At 40.5% G+C, this 22,668-nt stretch overlaps 1 protein-coding gene across 1 annotated transcript in view; it reads left to right on the top strand.

Moving 5' to 3' along the window:
• The first annotated feature begins 382 nt into the window (after positions 1-382).
• Positions 383-22,668, top strand: part of nbeaa (neurobeachin a) — a 199,846-nt gene continuing 177,560 nt past the window's right edge. Inside the window, exons 1-5 of the mRNA XM_036594648.1 lie at positions 383-586; positions 7,949-8,049; positions 10,248-10,343; positions 12,910-13,031; positions 21,258-21,384. Coding sequence (XP_036450541.1) covers positions 421-586; positions 7,949-8,049; positions 10,248-10,343; positions 12,910-13,031; positions 21,258-21,384 — 612 coding nt within the window. The 5' untranslated portion in view covers positions 383-420. The remainder of the gene's footprint in view (positions 587-7,948; positions 8,050-10,247; positions 10,344-12,909; positions 13,032-21,257; positions 21,385-22,668) is intronic.

Below are 22,668 nucleotides of genomic sequence, written 5' to 3'. Positions count from 1 at the left end.
AGTAATGCAACTGGAAATCTCGTCCGTTTAGATTTCAGCAATAAATCAAATGCGTTACAGTCAAAAACCCTGGTAAATACGCTTTAACTTTAGTTTTGAAGTGAGTATTTTGTGTTTTGCTGCCTTTGCTGGATTGTTTGTGGGAGCTGAATGAACCTGATGTTGTTTACCGAAGTGGTGGAGGTGCGATTTTGTCATCTGAATACTGTAAATACTTGATTTTGAGGTGTAAAATGATTTGTTTCAGAGAAAGGAGTGATGAGCCGAGAGCCCTCAGTGTGATGTCGTTGCTCTGTATGAATTAATTTCCCAAACACTTTTCTTGACCCCCTGCTTGTTCCCTCTCGTCCTCAGCTGGTGGGCGGCGAATTCGACCTGGAGATGAACTTCATCATCCAGGACGCGGAGAGCATCACCTGCATGGTGGAGCTGCTCGAGCACTGCGATGTGACGTGCCAGGCGGAGATCTGGAGCATGTTCACGGCGATCCTGCGCAAGAGCGTGCGCAACCTGCAGACCAGCACCGAGGTGGGCCTCATCCAGCAGGTACTGCAGAAGATGAGCTCCGTCGACGACATGATCGCAGGTATGAGCCACCAAACGAACATACAACATAATTGCGATTATATATTCCAACAAATGGGAGCAGTTGTGGCCTGGACGTTAGGGAACCAGCCTTGCGACCGGAAGGTCGCCGGTTCGATCCCCTGAGCTGACAGGACATGACTGAGGTGCCCTTAAGCAAGGCACCTACTGCCCAACTGCTCCCCGGGTGCTGCGGATAGGGCTGCCCACCACTCCGGGCGAGTGTGCTCACTGCCCCTTAGTGTGTGTCTTCACTAGTGTGTATGTGGTGTTTCACTGCACGGATGGTTTAAAATGTAGAGGTGAGATTTCTCCGTTGTGGCACTAATAAGGGTCACTTAATCTTAATCTAATAAAAACGTGATGATAATTATAGGGAAAAGGAAATACCGTTAATTACTAAACTAGTACTAGTAACTTTACTGCTAACATCCAAAAATGACCAATACAAGCGTCTCATACACCACAGAAATACAGCGTTAAGTAAGTGTTAAGTGTGAGATTTTAGAAAAATAATTTTTAAATTTATTTAAAATTTATTTCTATTTAAAAACTAAGACACATCATATTTGTGAGTGGCTGCGATGCACGACGCCTTCAATTAGCTGTGCTTTGTGAATGATTCACCTGTCAAACGCGACAGAAGTCGAGAGACGAGAGACACACAGACCTTTAATTCACTGTTTTCGCTCCAGGCTTGGAGCCCCTGACTGAAACCCTAGGATACAGTATAGCTTGTGTTTATCATGGAAATGTACAACGCAATGCTGATTAAAAATACACTTTAATGCAACCCTAGTTTCATTTCATTGGAATGATTTTGACAGTACAGTCCAGTAGCAGCACTAGCTTTAATTAACGTGTATGCCGTGCAGCTTTATTATGCACCAAAATATAAAGTATGGGATTCATCTCAGACATTCTGAGGCCCATCCTGCTTTAAAATGCAGACGTCATTAGTAATAGAATTGGTCTATTAGTGTTCTAAGGCATGCCCTCTAGAACAGGGCTGGTTCCCTGAGCAGTACCCCAGTTACTGAACTGATGAGCACTTTGAGACGCAGCCTGTACTGGCTTATAAACCTCTGAGCAATGGCTGAACTTTGCAGTAAAACCCTCTGAAATGTTTAATGTGTGATTGGCTGTGTGTAATCAGTCATGGGTCAAACTTCATCAAAATAAAAATGCTTTTCGTAAAGAACAAGAATTTTCAATGTTTTTCCATGTTGTTCGCCGTTTGCTCGAATCCATCCTTTTCTCAATTACGGCAGAAAAAACAGGCCGCGGTTTCTCTCCACACCGCTCGTAATGCGCTCCCGTGACCAATATGTCTGTATAATTACGCACAGCGGACCGTGCAATTCGGCTAATGCGGACCTAATGCGTAAAATCGCCCCTGTAAGCACGTTTGGGAGAAAGTCTCCTCTCTGTGTCCTTCTGACAGATCTACAGAGGAGTGCATGTTTCAGCTCGCTAATAGACCAATTCTCTTACTCTTTACATACGACTGACGTCATTTTAAAGCAGGTCGGGCCTCAGCAGAGCTGCAATACAGAAAGTTTAATCCCATATTTTTATATTAGGGTGGATAAAACAGCCACACAGTGCACGCTTTAAGGTAATGATGGTTAGTACCACTACTTTACTGTTTGGAGAGCTGTAAAATAACCATTATAAAACAGATAGTCCTGGTCCTAAAATCTGATTGGCTGAGCTGCGTTCGAAGCCGTTGTAAAATCCACGATATACCCACATCTGTGACGCCTCGCAACAACTGGACTCTGTATCACTGCGCCACATCACGAAAAACCCTTCTGCTGTTAATGAATAATCTTTGACTCTCATGCTGCTCACATGGAGCACCGAGTGTACTGATGAAGTAAGAACCCATTTCTGTTTAAACTGAGGAGCTGATGACTTATGTTCTTACTAGAACTAGGCTGGTCAGCTAGCTAACAGGCTAAAAGAGCCAACAGCCTAAACAGCTCCATCATTAATATCACAGGCTTGAATTAAAGCACTTATGGTCTGATTAACTGTAAAACAGCAGAATAAAGGTCTAAAAAATATCACTTGAATGTTTTACACACTTCAAATGTCCATATTTCAGTCAGAAGTCGCGTCAAACCCAGACTGAATCACAAACGGCTCTGTACTCCCTAGATAGTGTGGTGACTGTGAAAGGTTAGAAATTCTAGCCTCTACAGTCAAACAGTGCATCATTAATGGAGTGTGGATGAGTCTGAGTCCCAAATGACTGTTTCTTAGCTGTATTTTGCTCTGTTGGGCTGCAGGATCCAGTATTTAAACTCCTATGTAGTGCACTATGTAGGGAGCAGGGAGCCGTTTGAGATTCAGCCCCAGTGTGAGAAGAGGGGCGCCGCTGGACTGGTGCTAAATAAGACTCGCTGTGTTAATTTGGTGACCAAACATTACTTATAAAGCAAAGGTTTCTGCATTAAACAGTGCTGCGTTATCATATGCTCTTTGTTACACAACAGAAAGTTAAAAAATTCATTAAATGACCACAATATACAGCGATGGGTGACCGAATGTTCTCCTGGTTGCTTTGCAACGATACTGTACTCTAGAGGAACTATATTTCTTGGCGGAATACTTGTTGATGTCGATTGTTATTGATAATAAATTATTTTCTGAACAATCGTGTATTTTATCATATTTCATGTTGGCCGCCGTTTTATAAAAGCAATAAGCCACTTGAGGCTGTGCATTGAAATTTATCACAGGGAAGGGAGTTTTGGTCCCTTTCCCATGATAAAATCTCAGTAACCCACGGCCTCTCATGGCTTATTGCTTTATTTTATGACTTAATGAGTTTTCTCTGCTTTCAGTTTGCTCTAATAAAGCTTACGACACGCCATCCAAAACAAAACATGTAACCATCACTACATCAGCTCTGAATATGCTGAAATACACCCCACGGCGGTGATGCAGTTGTCTCTAATGCAAGATTTTTGGTTTAAAGACTAGAAAAAACCCTCGTCTGATGGTGTATTTTTATGGAGGGAGGAACGTTTGAAAGATTTAAACTGTTTTATGTTGTATTTTTGAGGTTAAACGGTTTTGTTTTTTTTTCTTTCTTTTTTTGTTAGCTGGTTAATGCAAAACAGACATCTAGCTAACGTTACAGCTAAGATGTGGTATGTTATTGTAAGTGGATATGGGTCATTCTACAGACACGTCCACTTTTCTGTCTCTCCATAGGAGTCACTGGTGTTACTGATCCTCACTGGTGTTACACATAATAAAGGAACACCAGAGACATTTTTAATGAACAATGCATTTTACAAAATAACTGCTACAGAACGTCAAACCACATGTTGTCAATCATTGAATATCCGCTAAAATATGCAATTTAATCCATTTGTGTTTTATTTTTTAACAACTACCTCAGAATAAAGTCGGTCACACCAGTGACTTCAGCTAAAAGCTTCATATGAAATCATGAGCTAAATGAGAAAATCTCTGATAACTGAAAGACACAGTGGACTCACCATGTGCTTTTCTTCATAGATCCTCAGAAAACAGGTAAAAGGAAGTCGAGTGATGTCATCAGTGTGACTTTTATTTCAAAATAAGAGATTTTTTGTTAAGCTGTAACACCAGTGACACGACTCCTGGGGACAACTTTCATTATATATTTTATAATATTTATTTGCCATTTGTTTTCTTTCTATTATGTCATTTAATTTATATATTTCATAGTCATGTATAGATTATTGTAGTTAAAATAGCAGAAAAATGTGTTTGTTCTTTTTGTTGTTTTTTACCTAAAATAAAGCCTCAGCCTTCACACATGATTGTGGGGACGAGCTCTTCTGTGGTGCTTGGAATTCTAGATAATCGATTTAAAAACCAATATTGCTGAATTGAGGCTCAAGAAGGTGTAATTGTTAAAATAACGTATTGTTTTATTTTAAAATATAAATAAATTGTAACCCTAACGTATTTTTTTTTAAGTGTAATATATCTGTAAACGCTAAGGACACAAAAATGGACGTTTCTGTAGAATGACCCGTAATTGTGGTTATGATCTTCAGATCGTTACAGTGGAGAGAATAGAAATGATTACTCAAATGGCAGAAATGACTTGAGGACAAACTGAAATCTACAGTTAGCATGGTAGCTACCTGGCTGTCTATATAGCTTACCTCAGTTTGGCTTATTGTTATTTTGTCTTGAATAATGGTAAAATTAAAATCTTCACTTGACTTGAGTTGAAATTGCTGTTTCCTTTAAGATTTTATACCCTGATTAAGGCAAGAGCTACATTAAAGCTAGCTTGGTGATATTTACTAACCTATAGCTCAGCGGCTGGCTGGCAGTGAAGATTAGTCTACATCACAGAGATGCTGGTGGTTGTGTAATGTACTTGCATAATGCATGCAGGATATTTTAGAGAGAAAACACTGAAGAATAAAAACAAAAACATTTCTTAATAACATCTTTTAGGCTCGAATGCACCTTTAACTGCTACCATTGCAGATATTACAGGCAGTGGTGGACGAAGTACACAAACCATGTACTTGAGTTAAAGTAGAGACACCCAAGGTAAAATATTACTCCAGTAAAAGGAGAACTTCCTCCCTTTAGACCTCCACTTGAGTAAAAGTACAAAAGTATTTGCCTTCAAATGTACTTAAGTATCTAAAAGATTAATTATGACTTTAATGTCTCGCTTCATTAACTCATTTTAGGTGAAAATACTCCAGTGTCTCTCTTGGTAATATGTTTTAATGTTCACGGTTCCTTCACCAAATTATAGTTCCTTAACGAGCAGCTTGTTGCTACGTCAGACTAACAAGCTCCGCCCCGTTCGTTCTCCAGCTCCTCACACTAAACTCCCAAACTGTCATCACCACTGAGCAGCTTTTCAGTCGGCAGCTGTGACAGAAGAACAGCTAAACAACCTGGAATCAGCCAGAAATGAACCCAATACCATTCGCCAAACGTGTAGTCTGATCTTCAGAGTCTGACCAAATCAGACTGAGCCATAAAACTGACACAATATCAAGTTCAGCTCAGTTTTGTCAGTTTTTGCCAGATCAGTATTAATGTTGTTTTGTTCCAGCCAGTCTGTAAAGCATCTTACAGCACATTTAGTTTGGCGAATGGTGTTGGGTTCATTTCTGGCTGATTCCAGGTTGTTCAGCTGTTCTTCTGTCACAGCTGCCGACTGAAAAGCTGCTCAGTGGTGACGACAGTTTGGGAATTTAGTGTCGTCTCATCTTCAGAGTCTGACCAAATCGGCTGTCGGTCAAATGTGATCTTAAAAGTGTCCATTTTCTGTTTGTGGCAAAGTAAGAAGTAAAAACGTTCAATTGTCTTGAGTGTCTCCTACAGCTGACAAAGTCGTTGCTTAGCAACGGCATCTCAGCAGAGTGATACGGTGTTTGTGAAAGACCTGTGATGTTATGGTGAAATAACAGCACGATTAGAACACTTCTCAACCAATCGGCTTGCGTGGGCGGAACTAACTGTTGTATAAATAATAAAGGTAGTAATAATAATAATGATCATAATAACAGAAAAGGTAGAACTGATCACACACCAATCAAGCTGTTTTCCTTCACATACTGTCCCAACTTACATATACCAGTCAGGTTTAAACTGAACTTTCCATCAGTCTTTCAAAACAAAGTAGAGTCTCTGAATGAGTCACAGTTCTTCTCTTGCCAAAACCTCATTGAGCCATTACCGCTTTGCACAGCGCTGGGAGTGAGAACAGTCAGCACGTTTATGTTTTGTTACATCATGTGCATTACATCATGTAACTTTTGGTGGTTTGGCGACCTCTCTGGTGGAAATGTGTAATTGCATGCAATGTGCAGAATTTTTTTTTATGTTGGTTGTGCTACAGACCCCTTTCCTGAGCACATGAAGCTTCTTTTTGAGCCTGTGTGTGACGTTAACATGGAAAGCTGTATGACGTGGGGTGAAAAACGTCGGCGAAATCCGACGTGATTTCCAAAAATAGTAACCAAAACATCCTCATCAGTAGGTTATGTGGACGTCAGGGAAGCCAGAGTTACACAAGGTGTGACATACATGAAGGAATAATATCAAACACATTTTTTAAATTGATAAAACAACCTTTTTTATTTTTTTTTAAACAGGAAATGAGAATTGTATAAAGCCTTTTATCACTCAAAATATTTCCCATCTGAGTGGTGGTTCCTCTATCTGCAGTTATACAACAGTTAGTTCCGGCCATGCAAGATGATTGGTTGAGAAGCGTTCTAATCGTGCTGTTATTTCACTCGGCTGAGACGCTGTTGCTAAGCAGCGACTTTGTCAGCTGTAGGAGACGCTCAAACCATTTGAACGTTTTTACTTCTTACTTTGCCACAAACAGAAAACGGACACTTTTAAGATCACTTTTGACCGACAGCCGATTTGGTCAGACTCTGAAGATGAGACAACACTAAATTCCCAAACTGTCATCACCACTGAGCAGCTTTTCAGTCGGCAGCTGTGACAGAAGAACAGCTGAACAACCTGGAATCAGCCAGAAATGAACCCAACACCATTCGCCAAACTAAATGTGCTGTAAGATGCTTTACAGACTGGCTGGAACAAAACAACATTAATACTGATCTGGAAAAAACTGACAAAACTGAGCTGAACTTGATATTGTGTCAGTTTTATGGCTCAGTCTGATTTGGTCAGACTCTGAAGATCAGACTACACGTTTGGCGAATGGTGTTGGGTTCATTTCTGGCTGATTCCAGGTTGTTCAGCTGTTCTTCTGTCACAGCTGCCGACTGAAAAGCTGCTCAGTGGTGATGACAGTTTGGGAATTTAGTGTGAGGAGCTGGAGAACGAACTGCCGGCTGAGCAGCGAGTTGGCGGAGCTCGTTACTCTGACGTAGCAACAAGCTGCTCGTTAAGGAACTATAATTTGGTGAAGGAACTGCGAACATTAAAACATATTAAACGCCGCGTTCACCACCCAGTTTATTAATTTATTACTGTATTTATTTAACTGTTGTATAAAAGCAATAGAACACTCGAGGAGTGTGTTATCACCAATAACATCACGGCTGTGATGATCTACGGCGACCAAATCACAGCTGGGATGTTATTTCACGAAAACACACTCCCTCTGTGTTCTATTGCTTGATTATCACACTGTTTTGTGTGTGTGTGTGTGTTGAAAACACAATCCAGTAATGTATACAATAGGTGCCTTAAGATTTGGCTTATTGCCTTGATGCAGTGACATCATCTGTATGAGTTTGCAAGACTCAGCATTGTTAATGCTAACTCATTATATTCTCTCTCTCTCTCTCTCTCTCTCTCTCTCTCTCTCTCTCTCTCTCTCTCTCTCTCTCTCTCTCAGACCTCTTGGTGGACATGCTGGGAGTGCTGGCCAGTTACAGTATCACAGTGAAAGAGCTGAAGCTGCTGTTTAGCATGCTGAGGGGAGACAATGGTGTATGGGTGAGTAGAAGCCACGTATACATCCAGCATCAGCTAAAAGCGCTGATCCAGGCATCGGCTCCCTCGCTCGTCTGCTGTCATACTCATTAGGATGTGATGAGGAGAAACTGACCGTGGATCAGCACTTTTAATCTGAGGAGGTTAATGGGTGACCTCTGAGCCAGAGCTGCCTCGCAGTCCTGTGGTCAGTGCTGTGATCCTGAGTGTGGCTCAGGCAGGAGGAGCACAGCCTCAGGGCGTATCGATCGTGCTTTCGCGCAGTCAGGCTGGAGTGATGGACAGCTCATTGATTGGTTAAAGTTGTGATGAGCTCATAGATAAATAAATAATCATTTGGGGACTGAAGGCACCATCATATCTGGTTATCAAAGTGAATTTTTGTTCTGCTCTACAGTTCTTCAGTCCCTCTTTGCTGTATTTTGCACCCGTTTTCAATGGGAGACAATCTGATTACGCAGCCATGCAGTTTTGTGCAGAATTCCATTGCCATGTTGAAATAAGCACGAGCGTCCCTGAAAAAGACGTCATCTAGATGGCAAAATATGTTGCTCAAAATGTATTCAGCAACAAAAGTGCCTTCACAGATACACCGCATGCAGTGGCAGACCCTGGATTTTCAACTTTACACTGGTAACAATCTGGATGGTCCTTTTCTTCTTTGGTCTGAAGAACACAACGTATTGTTTTCATAAACAGTCAGAAAGTTTGACTCATCAGAATACAATCCACATTTCCACTGTGCAGTAGTGCATTTCAGATGAGCTCAAGCCCAGAGAAGTCAGCAGTGTTTCTGGATGCTGTTGACATACGGCTTCCACACCGCTTAACTTGGATTCATGGCTGCAGTGACAGATTGTGTTTATTGACAACGGTTTGTCAAAGTCTTCCCAAGCTCATGTGGTGATCTCAATCACAGAAACATGACCGTTTTTAGTGCAGTGTATCTGTGCGTACAGGATAAGGGCAAAAACCACTAAATAAATGCCTGCGACCTTCGCCCCCTCAGAGATTTCTCCTGAGTCTCTGATTCTTTTGATATTATGCACTAAAGAGGGTAAATACATAAAATCCTTGTAGTTGCTCGCTGAGGAACGTTATACTTAAACTGTTGGGTTTTTTGCCTATGCATTTTTGGAAGGGTGGCGAGCCTCGACCCATACTTGCTCATAAAGGGCTAGTCCTCTCCTGGATGCTCCTTTTACGCCCAATCAGGATGGCATCACCTGTAGAGGATGTTTATTATCACCAACGTTCCACGTCTTAAGTGACTCCTGTCTGCTTTTTGTAATGTGTTCCAGGCATCAGTGTCAGAATGAGTCTGTATTTCCAAAATAACAAAGTTAAAGAAGTTAAAACTTTAAATATCTTGTCTTTGCACTGCTTTAGTTCAAATGCAGGTAAAAGTGGATTTGCAAATCACTGCTTTCTGGTTTTATCTCCATTTTCTCATACTGTCACAACTTCTTGAAATTATATCTTTCTCTCTCTCTCTCTCTCTATCTATCTATCTGTGTGTGTGTATGTGTGTATATATATATATATATATATATCTAAAATCACTGTTATTGGAACAAAACCTCTTGTCTCCATTTTTGACGTTTTACAGTTTTTGACATAATTTGAAAATACCTGTTACTCTTTACATTGTATGTAAATTTCATGATGAATGGACTAAAAGAAACGACCCAAATTGACTTGGAAAGATTTCTGGTTCCATTGTGTTACATTAAAAGTAAAGTATGTTTTTTCCTTCTCCTGTAAAGTTACCATTTTGGAGATACAAGGCAATAAAACAGCTATATATATATATATATATATATATATATATATATATATATATATATATATATATTAGCTTGAAGGAATATGTGGGGTCTCTCTCCGGCTCCCTTTTTCTCTCTCTCTCTCTCTCTCTCTCTCTCTCTCTCTCTCTCTCTCTCTCTCTCTCTCTCTCTCTCTCTCTCTCTCTCTCGCCTCTCTTGCCTCTCTCGCCTCCTGTCCTCGTTATTTGTTTTGACCATTTTGCCCTTCTCTCTGCATCCTGCTTACACCGTTCCTTCATCTTTTTTTAATTTGATTTTGCCGTCTCTCTTATTACCCCATTCCCTTCCTAATGGCTCTCCTAAAACAATCTTTTCCTGTTTTTTTTTTAATCTGTCTTCCGGTCTGTGGCCGTCCCGCTGGTTGGCCGGCTGTAGCCGAGGCACGCCATCAAGCTGCTGTCTGTCCTGAACCAGATGCCTCAGAGACACGGCCCAGATACCTTCTTCAACTTCCCCGGACGCAGTGCAGCGGTGAGGCTCTCGCTCCTCTGTCCTGTAGTCAGTCTAACGCTGCTCGAGCTTCATCCCCACTGTTTAAAGCGCAGCGTGAAACCGATCTAGAACCAGCCGCGTTTGCCCTCTGCTGTTTGAGCTGATTAATGTGAAGGGAAGAATAGCAGCTTAAAGGCAGCGGTATGTAATGTCCTCTAGTGCTTTTAGGGTGTTTTAAAGAAATAGTTCAGTGCACTGGAGCTGTGAGGATAATTTAGCTAACGACTAATGGAGGTCTATGTGTTCTCATTAGCATCCTGTAAACTGCAGCCTACATCATTACAGACTCACCTTTAGCTGCCTTAAGTTGTTAAATCAACTCAAACAGACTTGCTGATGTGTTTTCTGATGGCCTTTCATTAACATTTTTGTCAGCAATCAGCAAAAAGGGAATAAAAGTTCTTACAGCCAATAATATCAGCTCATATAATTTATATTTTAAATTTTAATTTTATGCACTTGTTTCAGTAAAACAGTGCTTAACTGAATGATGTCTGTCATTGTTCTTGAGTGTTTCTTGAACTCAAATAGTCGAACAGTAGAAACTCACAAAGTGACATGAGTCTGTACACCTTGTGTTAACACCTGTTTCACATCTGGATCATATCATATTTTACACTTATCACTAAAATATGTGCCCAGTGTATCCAAAAGATATCCAATTTCACATTTCCTCTGTAAAAAGCACATCAGCACATTCATATTTTCTGAGAATCAACAAAATTGGCTTGGACACTTTTTTATCGGCCCTGAAAACAAGAAGGCTTTTGGTTTGGGGAAAACTCCTGCCTCAAGTATCCTCCATCTGAGTCTGTTTACATGCACTTAATAATCCGGTAACTGCAGAAAATCAGATTTTGTCAGTTATCTGATCAATGCCTTTATATACACCTGAGTGGTCAGATAATGGGGAAACTCCAGGTCTACATGAGTCAGACAGTAATCAGATTTCTGCTTTGCAACCAGCCAATAAACTCACAGAAGAAGACGAGATGTAAACGTAACATAAAACTCAAAATTCATACGCCACTTTACCTGAGAATATGAACATGCATCATCTAGAAGATGCAGAATATTTAAATCCTTCATTTCCTCAAGCATGTATTTGGTTTCAGTGTCACTCCAAAAGTGTTTTTCTGCGTCTCGTGGCGACGCTGCTCACTTATTTCTGGTACCGCCGTCTGTTTTCACACATGCTCAGACTGAGAGAAACGAAAGAAATCAGAGTAAGAGTTTACAGCACTGAGAAACCTGATTACTGAGCTAAAATCCAGCCTCTTTATCAGATTTCTTGATCAGATTTCTAGTTTAGAGTATAATGTTTACATGACCATTTGAATAATCGGATAACTGCAGAAATCAGATTATGATCGGATTATTGAGTGCATGTAAACACACTCATTGTTTATTACCTCACCTGCTAGTCAGCGCTCAGCAGACACATTTCTGGTCATGTCATTGTACACGGATAACGTAAACACGTTCCGTTCACACTTGTGTAAATGCGGTCAGGAGCCGTCTCTGACCAACCCTTACTATGGTTTAAGTAATTTGATGTAATTAATCATTCAACCTTTATATAATCTCGGAGAACATTGAGGGTGACCCTCATTTACAATGTTGCTGAGTTGATACAGGAGAAGGGATTGATAGTGTGTAAGAACATCTCAAATAAAAAAAAATGTTTAATAAAAAAAATGACTCAGATCAGGTAAGTGTAAAAAATGAAACATTAATAATAGAATAAAATACATAAAAATACAGTAGAAAATATAAAGCAATAATTAAAACATAGCTAAAATGTAATCAAAATAAAATAAAAGGAAAATAAGATCAAAAAGTAAACTAAAAATTAATTAAATTGACTAAAATAATAAAATAAACATAATTAAAATAAGAAGAATGTGGATGATAATAAATAAACAAACAAATAAATACTAAAGTGATGAAAATAAGACAATAATGGGTGACTCTCATTACGTTTCCCTTGTAGCTCAACTGTCTAAGGTTTTGCTTTATTGCTGTGAAACTGCAAGTTGCCCCAGAAAATTTGCCAAAACCAATACAAAAAAATGATTTTCATATCGGTCGATATTATTGGCCAGCTGATGTATCGGGCGGACTCTTGTTTCCGACACAGTATGACATGCTATTCAAAAGCATCTGCAGAAATGAACAAAACTACCAAAAATATTGGTTAAAAAAAAAAAATAGCTGCTACTGTTGTTAATAATGAAAAAGGCTTATAATTATAGAATTATAGTACTAAATAAAATTAATATGTAAGTTATTTTCTGTAGTAAATTTTTTATTTTATTTATGATTTATTTTTTTTGGTGGGGAACTTTTTTAAAATTTTACCTAATATCCTCCCCAGTTTAGTCAAACTCCCGATCTCCTATTGATCAGGTCAGCACTTACACGGTTGCTCCTTTCTGGAGCCCCATATTTTGTTTCCTGATGCTGTGACTGACCGTTATGGATGTCTTCTGATTTTAGACTTGCATTTATGTGGGATCGTTTGTGTAATGTTTTCTCTTGCTAGGCCATCGCTTTGCCTCCCATTGCTAAGTGGCCTTACCAGAGTGGTTTCACCTTCAACACATGGTTCCGTATGGACCCTCTCAACAATATCAACGTGGACAAGGACAAGCCCTACCTGTACTGGTGAGCAAAGCTGATTCTGAACGAAATAATGTTACGTTTAATCTGCTGATCCCACACCAGCTCCCGGTTCTGCCTGGTCTGAGCTTTTCTCCAATACCATAAATGCGAAACTGATCTCAGAAATAGGGCTGGGTACTGAAATTATATGCCAAAAAGGCACCGACTGAAGCATCTTGGTACTACTGAGCACCGAAAAGTCTCCAAAAATTGGGTGTCTGTGTTCGATACTTTGCATAAAATGCAAATCACAGCGATTAGTGGAGTAACCTTACTACTAATGCAAAGAAAAGAGAAGCGACTGGCTCCCTGGTGCACAGAAACGCAGAGAGCACACAGCTAAATATGTCGAAGAGGTTGAAAGTCTGGTTCTACTTGGAAAAGGTTACTAAGAACAGTTCCAGGTCATGATAGTGGCTTCCAAAACGGGTACGACGTCAAATCTGATGAAACATTTGATTACACATGGAATTAATATCTGTCAAGAAAACAGAATTTTCGACTGCATGAAGAACAGCTCTGCGTCGCCGCCGGAGAATCTGGGCTAAATATATTACAACCACACGCAGACACCAGTGCTTCCAGTGATAAGCATTAAGTAAGTTGACCTTTTCAACTCCGTGGGACCACCGGTGGTTCCAAAACGCACTTCGTCATATTCGTCATAACTTTCATATTTCATAAGCTACATTCTAAAGGTGGGGGTCGTATGAGAGCTGTAACTGTCTTCTCTCCAGTCAAATAGATGGTGATGTAATTTTAAACCCTTATAATAAAAGAAGATGAACTCACAGTTTTTTGTTCTACTGAAATTCGACCCATTTTTCCACAAATCTGGGCTATAAACTGTAAACAGATGGCGTCTCTTCAGTGATCTGCTCTGTAAACATTATTTTTATAAAATAATACAAAGAGCGTCTCAGATTTTTGTCTTTCAGCAGTAAATTGTAAGCATATAGAAATATGTGTATCATAAAACACACGTTCTGTTAATTTTAGGGGAGGTTTTACAAAAAAAAAATAAATAAAATTAAAATTTACGTTTATTTCATGCAGTTACTGAATAATTTGCCTTACGATTCGGTCATGTAAATTCAGATGGACAAACCAAAATATACCCTGGAGAATAAGGGGTTAACCGTTTACTCTGCACCTTTCTCGCTTTACCAGAGAAAACTAACACTAGTTACTCTGCCGTTTGTCAGCGTTGAAAGCCAGTTAGCACAAAACCAGCACATATTAGCTGGATAACTGGCTACAGTTCAGCCGCTGTATGAACATATTTGTAAGGTTGTTATAACTCATGTCTTATGGGGTTCATAAATGAGCCCTATTAACTTGCATGTTGTTTTCATGTTGGAGGTGAGGGCTTTGACAGTGTTTGAGCCAGTTTACCAGTTCTACTCCCGCTAACGCGGCTGCCCACGGAGAAACGACCCCTTTCACTGTAGCAGAGACTCTAACGGTGTCAGTTGAGAGGATGGAAGAAGAGCCACAGAGCAGTGAACAGTTTATTGTTAAAGGATTGCAGCCCTTTTCGACTGTTAAATGTCCCTGGTTTAGGTAGGAGATGCGGGATAGATCATTTGTTTTATCCCTCTATGGCAAACCTGTAACAGTAGTTACAATGATGTGTAAGCATAACATCCCAGTTATCAGCCCCCATCCAGAGATATGCTGTCAAACACAGTAATACCTGCCTGGTATGCTGTAGGAGCAAGCAAAGTTTATTTATATAGTGCTTTTTACAACAGGTGTTGTCACAAAGCAGCTTTACAAAACAAAAAAAAATCAGCATTACAGAAAGAAATCCGGGTCCAAGCCCCCATGAGCATCGCCAGTGGCGACAGTGGCAAGGAAAAACTCCCTAAGAGAAACAGGAAGAAACCTTGAGATGAACCAAGACTCAGAAGGGGAACCCATCCTCCTCTGGTCGACACCGGATAGTAAACATTGTTAGTACAGAAACGGGGAAAACAGGTGGAGCAAATGATTAATTTGATTAGTTTAGTTTATGCAGCAGCACCAGTGGGGTCAGGTTGTAGGGTGAGGTTTGCACGGCGTTGTACAGCATGAAGCTCAATGGTGGTCAAGCTGGTCCAGAGGGCTGGCAGCAGTGGCACCTGATCAAGGCAGAAGAGGCAGCAGCATCAGACGCACAGGATGGGCAGCTGTTCAACTCGGCAAAGAAAAGAAAGAAAGGAAAAACACACAGAGTCTGTTCTGTAATGGGTGACTGATCACAGATTACAGTGTTAGCAGAGCAGCAGAGACTCTGGCAGGTATAGAACTGACAGGGAAAACTAATTACCAAGGAATTACCTAGGAAAAAAATATATATTTTTTTGTATTTTTTACAGGTTACAGTTAGAAAAAAGATATCAAAAAAAGTACTGCTTTGGTATCGATATCGTACTGAAAGTATCGTATCGGTATCGAACATTTTCCAACGATACCCAGCCCTAGTCAGAACAGCTTCGTTACAGCACTTCCTACCAAACACCTGCGATCTCAGGAGTCTAAACCTGGAAGAACGGAGGGTCTTGCATGAAAGTAAGCCACTTCTCTTTTCAGTGGGAGCGGTCTCTCTCTCTCTCGGCTCGGCCTCGGGGGGGGCATGGCTAATTTTGCTCAGTGGCCTACATCACACGTTACTAAGAAAAACTCCTGCGCTGGAAGGAGCCCTGGAGGGCGCAGTAGGTAAATATGTGAATAGATAAATGTCACAAGGAGCCGCTAAGCTGGACGCAGCGTTCGTTCCAGAAACAAACTGTCGTGAGACACCGGGAGCCCCTCGTCAGCCTGCGATGAGGAGCCTCATTAGGTTTGACCTTTTGATTTAATTACACCGTCGCCTGCTCAAAGCATCGAAACGCCGCCTTTCGCAGCTTTCAAACAAAACGAAAATGGCTTTATTAACACGAATGGCAAAATATCACAATGGTGGCATTTATTTAAAAATAGCACGGTGGCTTTTCAGGTTTCACGGATTGGAGAGAGCTTAAAAAGCTACAGTTGGTGCTTACAGTTAGATTCAGTTCAATACGGTTCAGTTCAAGACTGTTTAGTCTGTTTTCAGTGCAGGTATGATAAAGATTGGTGTTCTTGTACTCAGTTGTACAGTGCAGTGGAGAGCTCGCTCGAGTGTTCCTGTGTTGGTGGAACAAGCAGTTTAAAATTAGATACAGATAAATTACAGTGAAAATGTAACCTCGCTGTGGAAACACTCCACTGGGGAAACTTAAACAGTCTCCCGGGTGAATTCTGGACGTTCTCAACATTGTGTCTGATTGTAAAGGCTAAATATGGCATGCGAGAAATGCGAGGAGCATCATTCATAACTACAAGAAGGTTGACTTGTTGGTGTGAGTTGTCCCCCCCCTCCCTTCTCAAGCAGCTTTTATATGGAGTGTTCACAGTTCAAGGTGTCCTCATTTCCCGTTTTTTATTTCTTATTTTTTACTCCGCATTATGACCCAGCAGGCTCTGTTTCTGCATCCTCTTGAAGGTGAATAAGACACGTCCTGCTTATTTAAAGAAACAGTTTGCTGAAAAAACTGTCCTGGTGTACCCCAGATGTAGTCAATCAGCCAAGACGTGTTTAGTGTCCAAATTCAGTTTCTGGAGCCACAAGGCTAGAAGTCAATAGTCACCGAAATCTTAGAAGTCAACAGTCACTCAAATATTACCTTAACCTTTAACCCCCAATGTTTAATGCCTGTAAAAAGACTTTACATAAAGCTGCTACACAGAATGGTTGTAAACATGTTGCCTGAAGCTCATGTGCGAAATCGCTACTCAAAATGGTTCTGAAGGCAGCGCTGCGTTCGAGGTGGAACGAACGTAACTGCTTACCAGCCAACAGGCGGGGATGAATGTGGTTGGTTAAGCAGAGCCAGCCGGAATAAGAGATACTATAAGGTTTGTCAAATATAGAGGCCCATGTGTACTTTTATGTGTTCATAATTAACGTCGCACTGAAAACATATTATTACTATTACTTTTATATCTAGATTGTCACAAAAACATTGGATATAAAGTTTGGTGGCTGCACAGCGCCATCATCGCTAGAGGTACGTCTTCAGTTCCAACTTGTAAACGCAGCGTTAGTAAAGAAACTGCTGTCGCTCATGTTTCATAGCCAGCATTCTTACTAGTTAACTTACGTTACAGCTGTCAAAGAAGACGCTGCTTTAGAAGCTGCTAGTTTTCCAGGCAGCTTTCTGAGAAACCAGCAGGTAAAAAGAATTTCCTGAAAAACAAACAACAACAGAAACTAAATTCCACACCTTTTAATGCGCTGCATCCACATTAGCAGCACTGAGGAACAGAGAGAGCCCCACCTATTGGCTATTTTAATTGGTTGTTCTCTGAACCATTTACGTTTGTTCTGTCTCGAGGGTAGCACTGCCCTCAGAACTGTTTTAGTAGTGATTTTTGCACATGAGCGTTGCCTGAATAAAGACATTATCCACATTAGTTATAAAACCTCATAAGACGAGTTCTCTGGTCATTTTGGATACTAAATAGGTATATTTGTGTTGTAGACATCATGACCCCTGGTTCCTATCACCACCACTGTAAAGACATCTGAGTCAGTAAGTCTCTCTACAGCGAACCGAGTCTAATCAAACCACTCTGAATGACTTAGTTTACGTCTCAACCATTGAGTTATTTAGAACGTTTGATAAATCTGTGGATTTCCTCTGTAAGGTGGCGCAGACTTGCCAATTTCCGCATTTCGCGTGACGTCACACTGTACAGTCGCTGCCATTTTGAGGACCGAATCAGGGAGTGACTGCGCTGCGCAATGCCTTCGATTAGCTGTGCTTTGTGAAGGTTTGGAGCCGCTGCACTGTATAGTTTAGTGTTTCTCTGCTGTTCTCACCTCGTTCAGCTCAAGAAGGGATTAATTAGCTAATAGTATCAGGTATTTCAACCAGGAAACCACAGTTATGCAGTGCAGGGGTTTCAGGACTGGAGCTGAACTCTGAACTAACTGCACTAACAAACTTACGGAGTCACGTCTGTCGAAACACGACGTCGTTTTCCGACGTAGAATTTTTTGCCGATCCGATTGAACACATTCCGATTATAGATTAAGACTGAGGTGTTTATATCTCACTCTACTCAACACTCTGATGGAAAATCTTCATTTACATTGCTTACAACAAGTAATACGATCCTAAATGACGCGAATATCTAGAGAACTGCTTAGTGTAGATGTTACCATGACAACCAGCATCACGTGAGTCCAGTCAGAGTGAGATGAGCAGCAGTGAGCAGTGCTTGTGTTATTAACTGCTTTAAAATGATGTCAGACTCAGGAAAACGTCCTTCACATGTCCTTATTAAAGAAGGCCGAGAGGAAGACGTCGTGTTCTGAGACACATAAGCTGGACGTCCGTCCCACCGCCGTCTTTTAAAGATCAGAGCATAAACTTCGTCTCCTCTGCAGACCAGTTTCTGCTCCGCCATGTTGAACGGTATAAACTTTCACTATGACGTGACGAACATGATCAGAACGGACTTAAACTTTCCGATAGGGAATGTAATCAGATACAGGCGTTTACACGGATATTATTCTTCTATTTAACGGATTATTTACAGGATTACCCACCTCGATCAGTCGGATAGAAACTGTATTCCGAATGGCCTCAATCGGACTAGACTAGACTGATTGAGGTGTTTACATGGACATATTCCATTCCGATTGAGCTATTAGTCGGATTATTAACGGATTATCAGGCTGCATGTAAACGTGGATAATGTCAGGATTAGGAACCAAAGGTCAGTGAGTGGAGGCTGGGAACCCCTGTGTCTGAGACAGTCATTTAGATTGTCACTTCACTGTGTCATAGTTCGTCTGCATGAAGTTGGAAATTTGAGATTGATTTGTCGCTTGTGTCTCTGCCACCATATCACTGGCTACTGATCGTTAAATCGTGGCTACAGATTGTGTATGCCCCTAGGAGTGGACTGGTCACTGGTACCTCTCGCCTGCTAATGTGAACGTAGATTAAGAAACCCCAACCAAAACGTAAGACACAGACTCCGCACTGCACTCTGGTGGAGTGTAGAGTTCAGACGCCTCTTGGTTTATTAAAAAAGATAACATTGCTGCTGTCGGACGAAAACCTCGTATCTCCATTTTTGACGTTTTTCAGTTTTTGACATAATTTGAAAATACATGTTACCCTTTACATTATATGTAAATTTCATGATGAATGGACTAAAAGAAATGACCTAAAATGACTTGGAAAAAAAGTCTGGTTCCATTGACTTACATTAAAAGTAAAGTATGTTTTTTCTAATTTAATGATGTACTATTTCCTAGTTCACTGTTCTTAATTACTGCTTTTTTAAATGTTCATGACTATTAGAATATTCAAAAATACAAACATGTTTTGACGGTTCAGTGCCAAATCTCATAGGTTTTTCATTTTTTGCCAAACGTTTACTTTAAAAATAAGCAACTAGACCTTTATTGCCTGAACGAGGAGTGGAATGATTTTGCTCTTCTTTAGAGCTGTGCGAGTCTGAGCCGGTGCTGAAATCAGCATGTAATCCTGTTTCGTGTGTGTGTGTGTGTTGCTGCGGTGAATGCAGCGCAGCGGAGAGAGAATAGCGCAGACCTGGGCCCTGATAAGCCATCGCCTTATCGACACAGCCCAGCTCCCTCTGCAAACACTGCTGCTACATGCTGCCAAACACAGGCAGCCATGTTTGTTTGAAAGCCCATGATTGCAGCCAGCAGCCCTGATGAATTCTGCTCCGCTGAGGGGTTAATAAAGGAAGAAAAACATGTAATTTCTTTTGGAAAAACAGCCCTCCATACCTGTCCCGACTTCAAAATGAAAATAACAGAGAGGATGACTTCATATTCTATTACTGCTGAGTCATCCTCGGTGGAAAAGACAGCAGAGCTGCTGGCAGCGATGTGAGGGGAAAAAACACACTGAAGGAAGAGGGTGTACAGGGCAGGGAGGTTCTGGACCCTGCGCTGTGTTTGGGAAACAGGATTACACACCGATTTCAGCACAGTCAGAACCTTGAACTGTTCTGAAGAACACATTGCCATTTCACTCCTCATTCAGCCTGTAAAAGTGCTGCCTATTTTAAAAAGAGCAGACATTGTTTTCCATTTTCACCAGCCAGGTGCAGAAAAGTCTCCTCCTTCACAACGTTGCTGTCACAAAAATGGTAAATGAATAATAAGAATTCCCAAAATGTAATTTCAAGGCCACTAACTGCTAATTAATACCCTGTTGTGGCCGATACTGATACTAATACCTGACCATTTTACTCTTTTGCATTTTAAAATATGGTCAGTATAGTCCGTACAGAAATGCAGTGAAAACATGGGCCATTATTACATTGACATAGCAAGTCAGCTTCATCAAATACTCACATTTTTAGCAGATACTCTTCTCCAGAATGACTTACAGTGGTAGGCGAATTAGTGTTGAATTAATGGTAGAGCATTAGTGTTGTTGTGCTCACACTTATCTTCCTGCTTCTGTTGTTTTCCTGTATTCAGCTTGTATTGGTGTCACTTTTATGTGTTATCAAATCTGTAATGAAGTAGTTCTTGGACGTCGCACACCTGGGATGATACTAAAATGAACGGAGACTATAAATCAGTCACTGTCCCTTGTAGAAGCTGTGAAATGATTCCACACGGCTGCCCTTTTCTCCACTGTTGATCTGCTGCTGCTCAAATTGTTCTTTCACTGAACGGCGCAGGAGAGCGAAGGAAAAAAATGGAAAAAACTGTTTTTAATCACTGTTTCTTGTTTTTATTGTTTTGTTAAGTGTTAGGTTTTGATATTTCAGTGTAGTCATATTTAATATTTCGTTTTTTTTTAGCTAAAAGTTCTCTTTCAGACGAAAATGGCCCAAAGCGACACTGTGCCATTCTTGGCTGAAAGAGAAAAAGAACATAGGCCCACACCGAAGTGGCAAAATCCACCGCTTTCGATGGTCGAAATTTCAGCGCATGCACAAGCTGAAAATTATTGATTGTAATTATCAACAGTAATTTTAATATTAGGCCAATGATAGTTAATTTCTCATGTATTGGTGTATAATATGTGAGCCAGTTTATCGTGCGCCCCTACAAATAGAACCATTCTTAACACTTCACAGGAATTCCTTAATGAAGAAAAAGCTGTGATGTTACGAGTTTCCCTCTGTAACTGTTCCCACTGTGTGTTCTTCCTCTCCCAGCTTCCGAACCAGCAAAGGGATCGGCTACTCGGCACATTTCGTGGGGAACTGTTTGATAGTGACGTCACTGAAGTCCAAAGGCAAAGGATTCCAGCACTGCGTGAAGTACGACTTCCAGCCCAGGAAGGTGAGACTCACTGCTTTCAGATCAATCACAGACCTTCTCAGTCGAATGGGGAACGTTTTGGTTTTAAACTGTTTAAGATCATTTTACTGTTCTGTCACTGTAGTGTGGCAAATCAATCATTCCTGAATACGTGCAAGTACAGCTGATCAATCACAAGCCCCGCCTTATCTTTTCACTGTTGAACAGTCGTTCCTCTCAGCCACATCCACAGTTAGTTTTCATCATTTCCGGTGGAATCATTTTGAATTAGAGTCTCTGGATACACTCAAAAGATGTCCCTGCATAATTCGTGGCCAAACAGAGTAGAAGGTGTTTTCTTCACATTTCAAAAGCCAAAAAAAGAAAAAGCCGTAAAGTTGCTGCGCTGTTGTCGGCAATTGGAAGCGGTCTGCAAAATACTTACTAGGGCTGCAGCAGATTTGAGAATAATCAATACATTTATTGAGAATAATCAATAAAATGTTCAAAAACAGAAAAACCTTTTGAGTGTCAGACAGTTGTGCCACTTTTATGAACAAGCAGTTGGCTATGAAAATTCAGTGTTCATCACGTTTTATTAAAAAGTTTAATGAAAATAATTATAAAAACATATTAGAATATTAAAACATACAGAATAAAAACTGTTGTTTAGTCATTAAAGTGAAACATGTATTGAATGTTTCTTTTTCATGTAGAATATTTGAAAAATCAAGATAATATTCAGTTGAACGCTAGTATTTTTATTATATTGGTGTCTGGCTGCTGTTTTGGTCAGTCGTAGGTCAGATGCCCTGTAATAGGATGGTGTCTGTGCTGCTGTCAGTGCTGTGATATTACCTGATGTCATGACATTCTGAGACATTTGGAAGTGTGTATATATCATGTAGGTGTCCTACCTACTTTTCTCAGGCCTGCTCAAAAGTATTTCTGTCTGCACCACTGGTGTCCATTAAAAGGTGCACTGTAGAAGCAGAACGTTACAATTATTTATTACTAAAAATGTACCTGTGTGAGGCACAGATGGGGAGAAGGCTGCTCTAGTCCAGAATCCAGCTGTCCGGCTGCTGTGTCTGTCTCTGCTTAGTGTACACGGCCTGTCAAAAGTTGGGGGAAAACTTTTAATGTGCTTTTAATAAAGGAGCCTGTTTTCTTTGTCAGTTTGCAATAACGTCATAAATGTTAAATATGTGTTTGTCTTTGTTTTTCTTCTTGATTGAAAAGCTGAAGACACTTCTGAGATTAATGATAGACCCCATGCTTTCTGTATTCATCAGCACTCAAACCTCTCAGCTGTTTGAATCTCCT

This window comes from Colossoma macropomum, unplaced genomic scaffold (assembly GCF_904425465.1).
Source record: "Colossoma macropomum unplaced genomic scaffold, Colossoma_macropomum, whole genome shotgun sequence".
In the NCBI taxonomy this organism is placed as follows: domain Eukaryota; kingdom Metazoa; phylum Chordata; class Actinopteri; order Characiformes; family Serrasalmidae; genus Colossoma; species Colossoma macropomum.
This window is presented reverse-complemented; position numbering and strand designations above follow the sequence as displayed.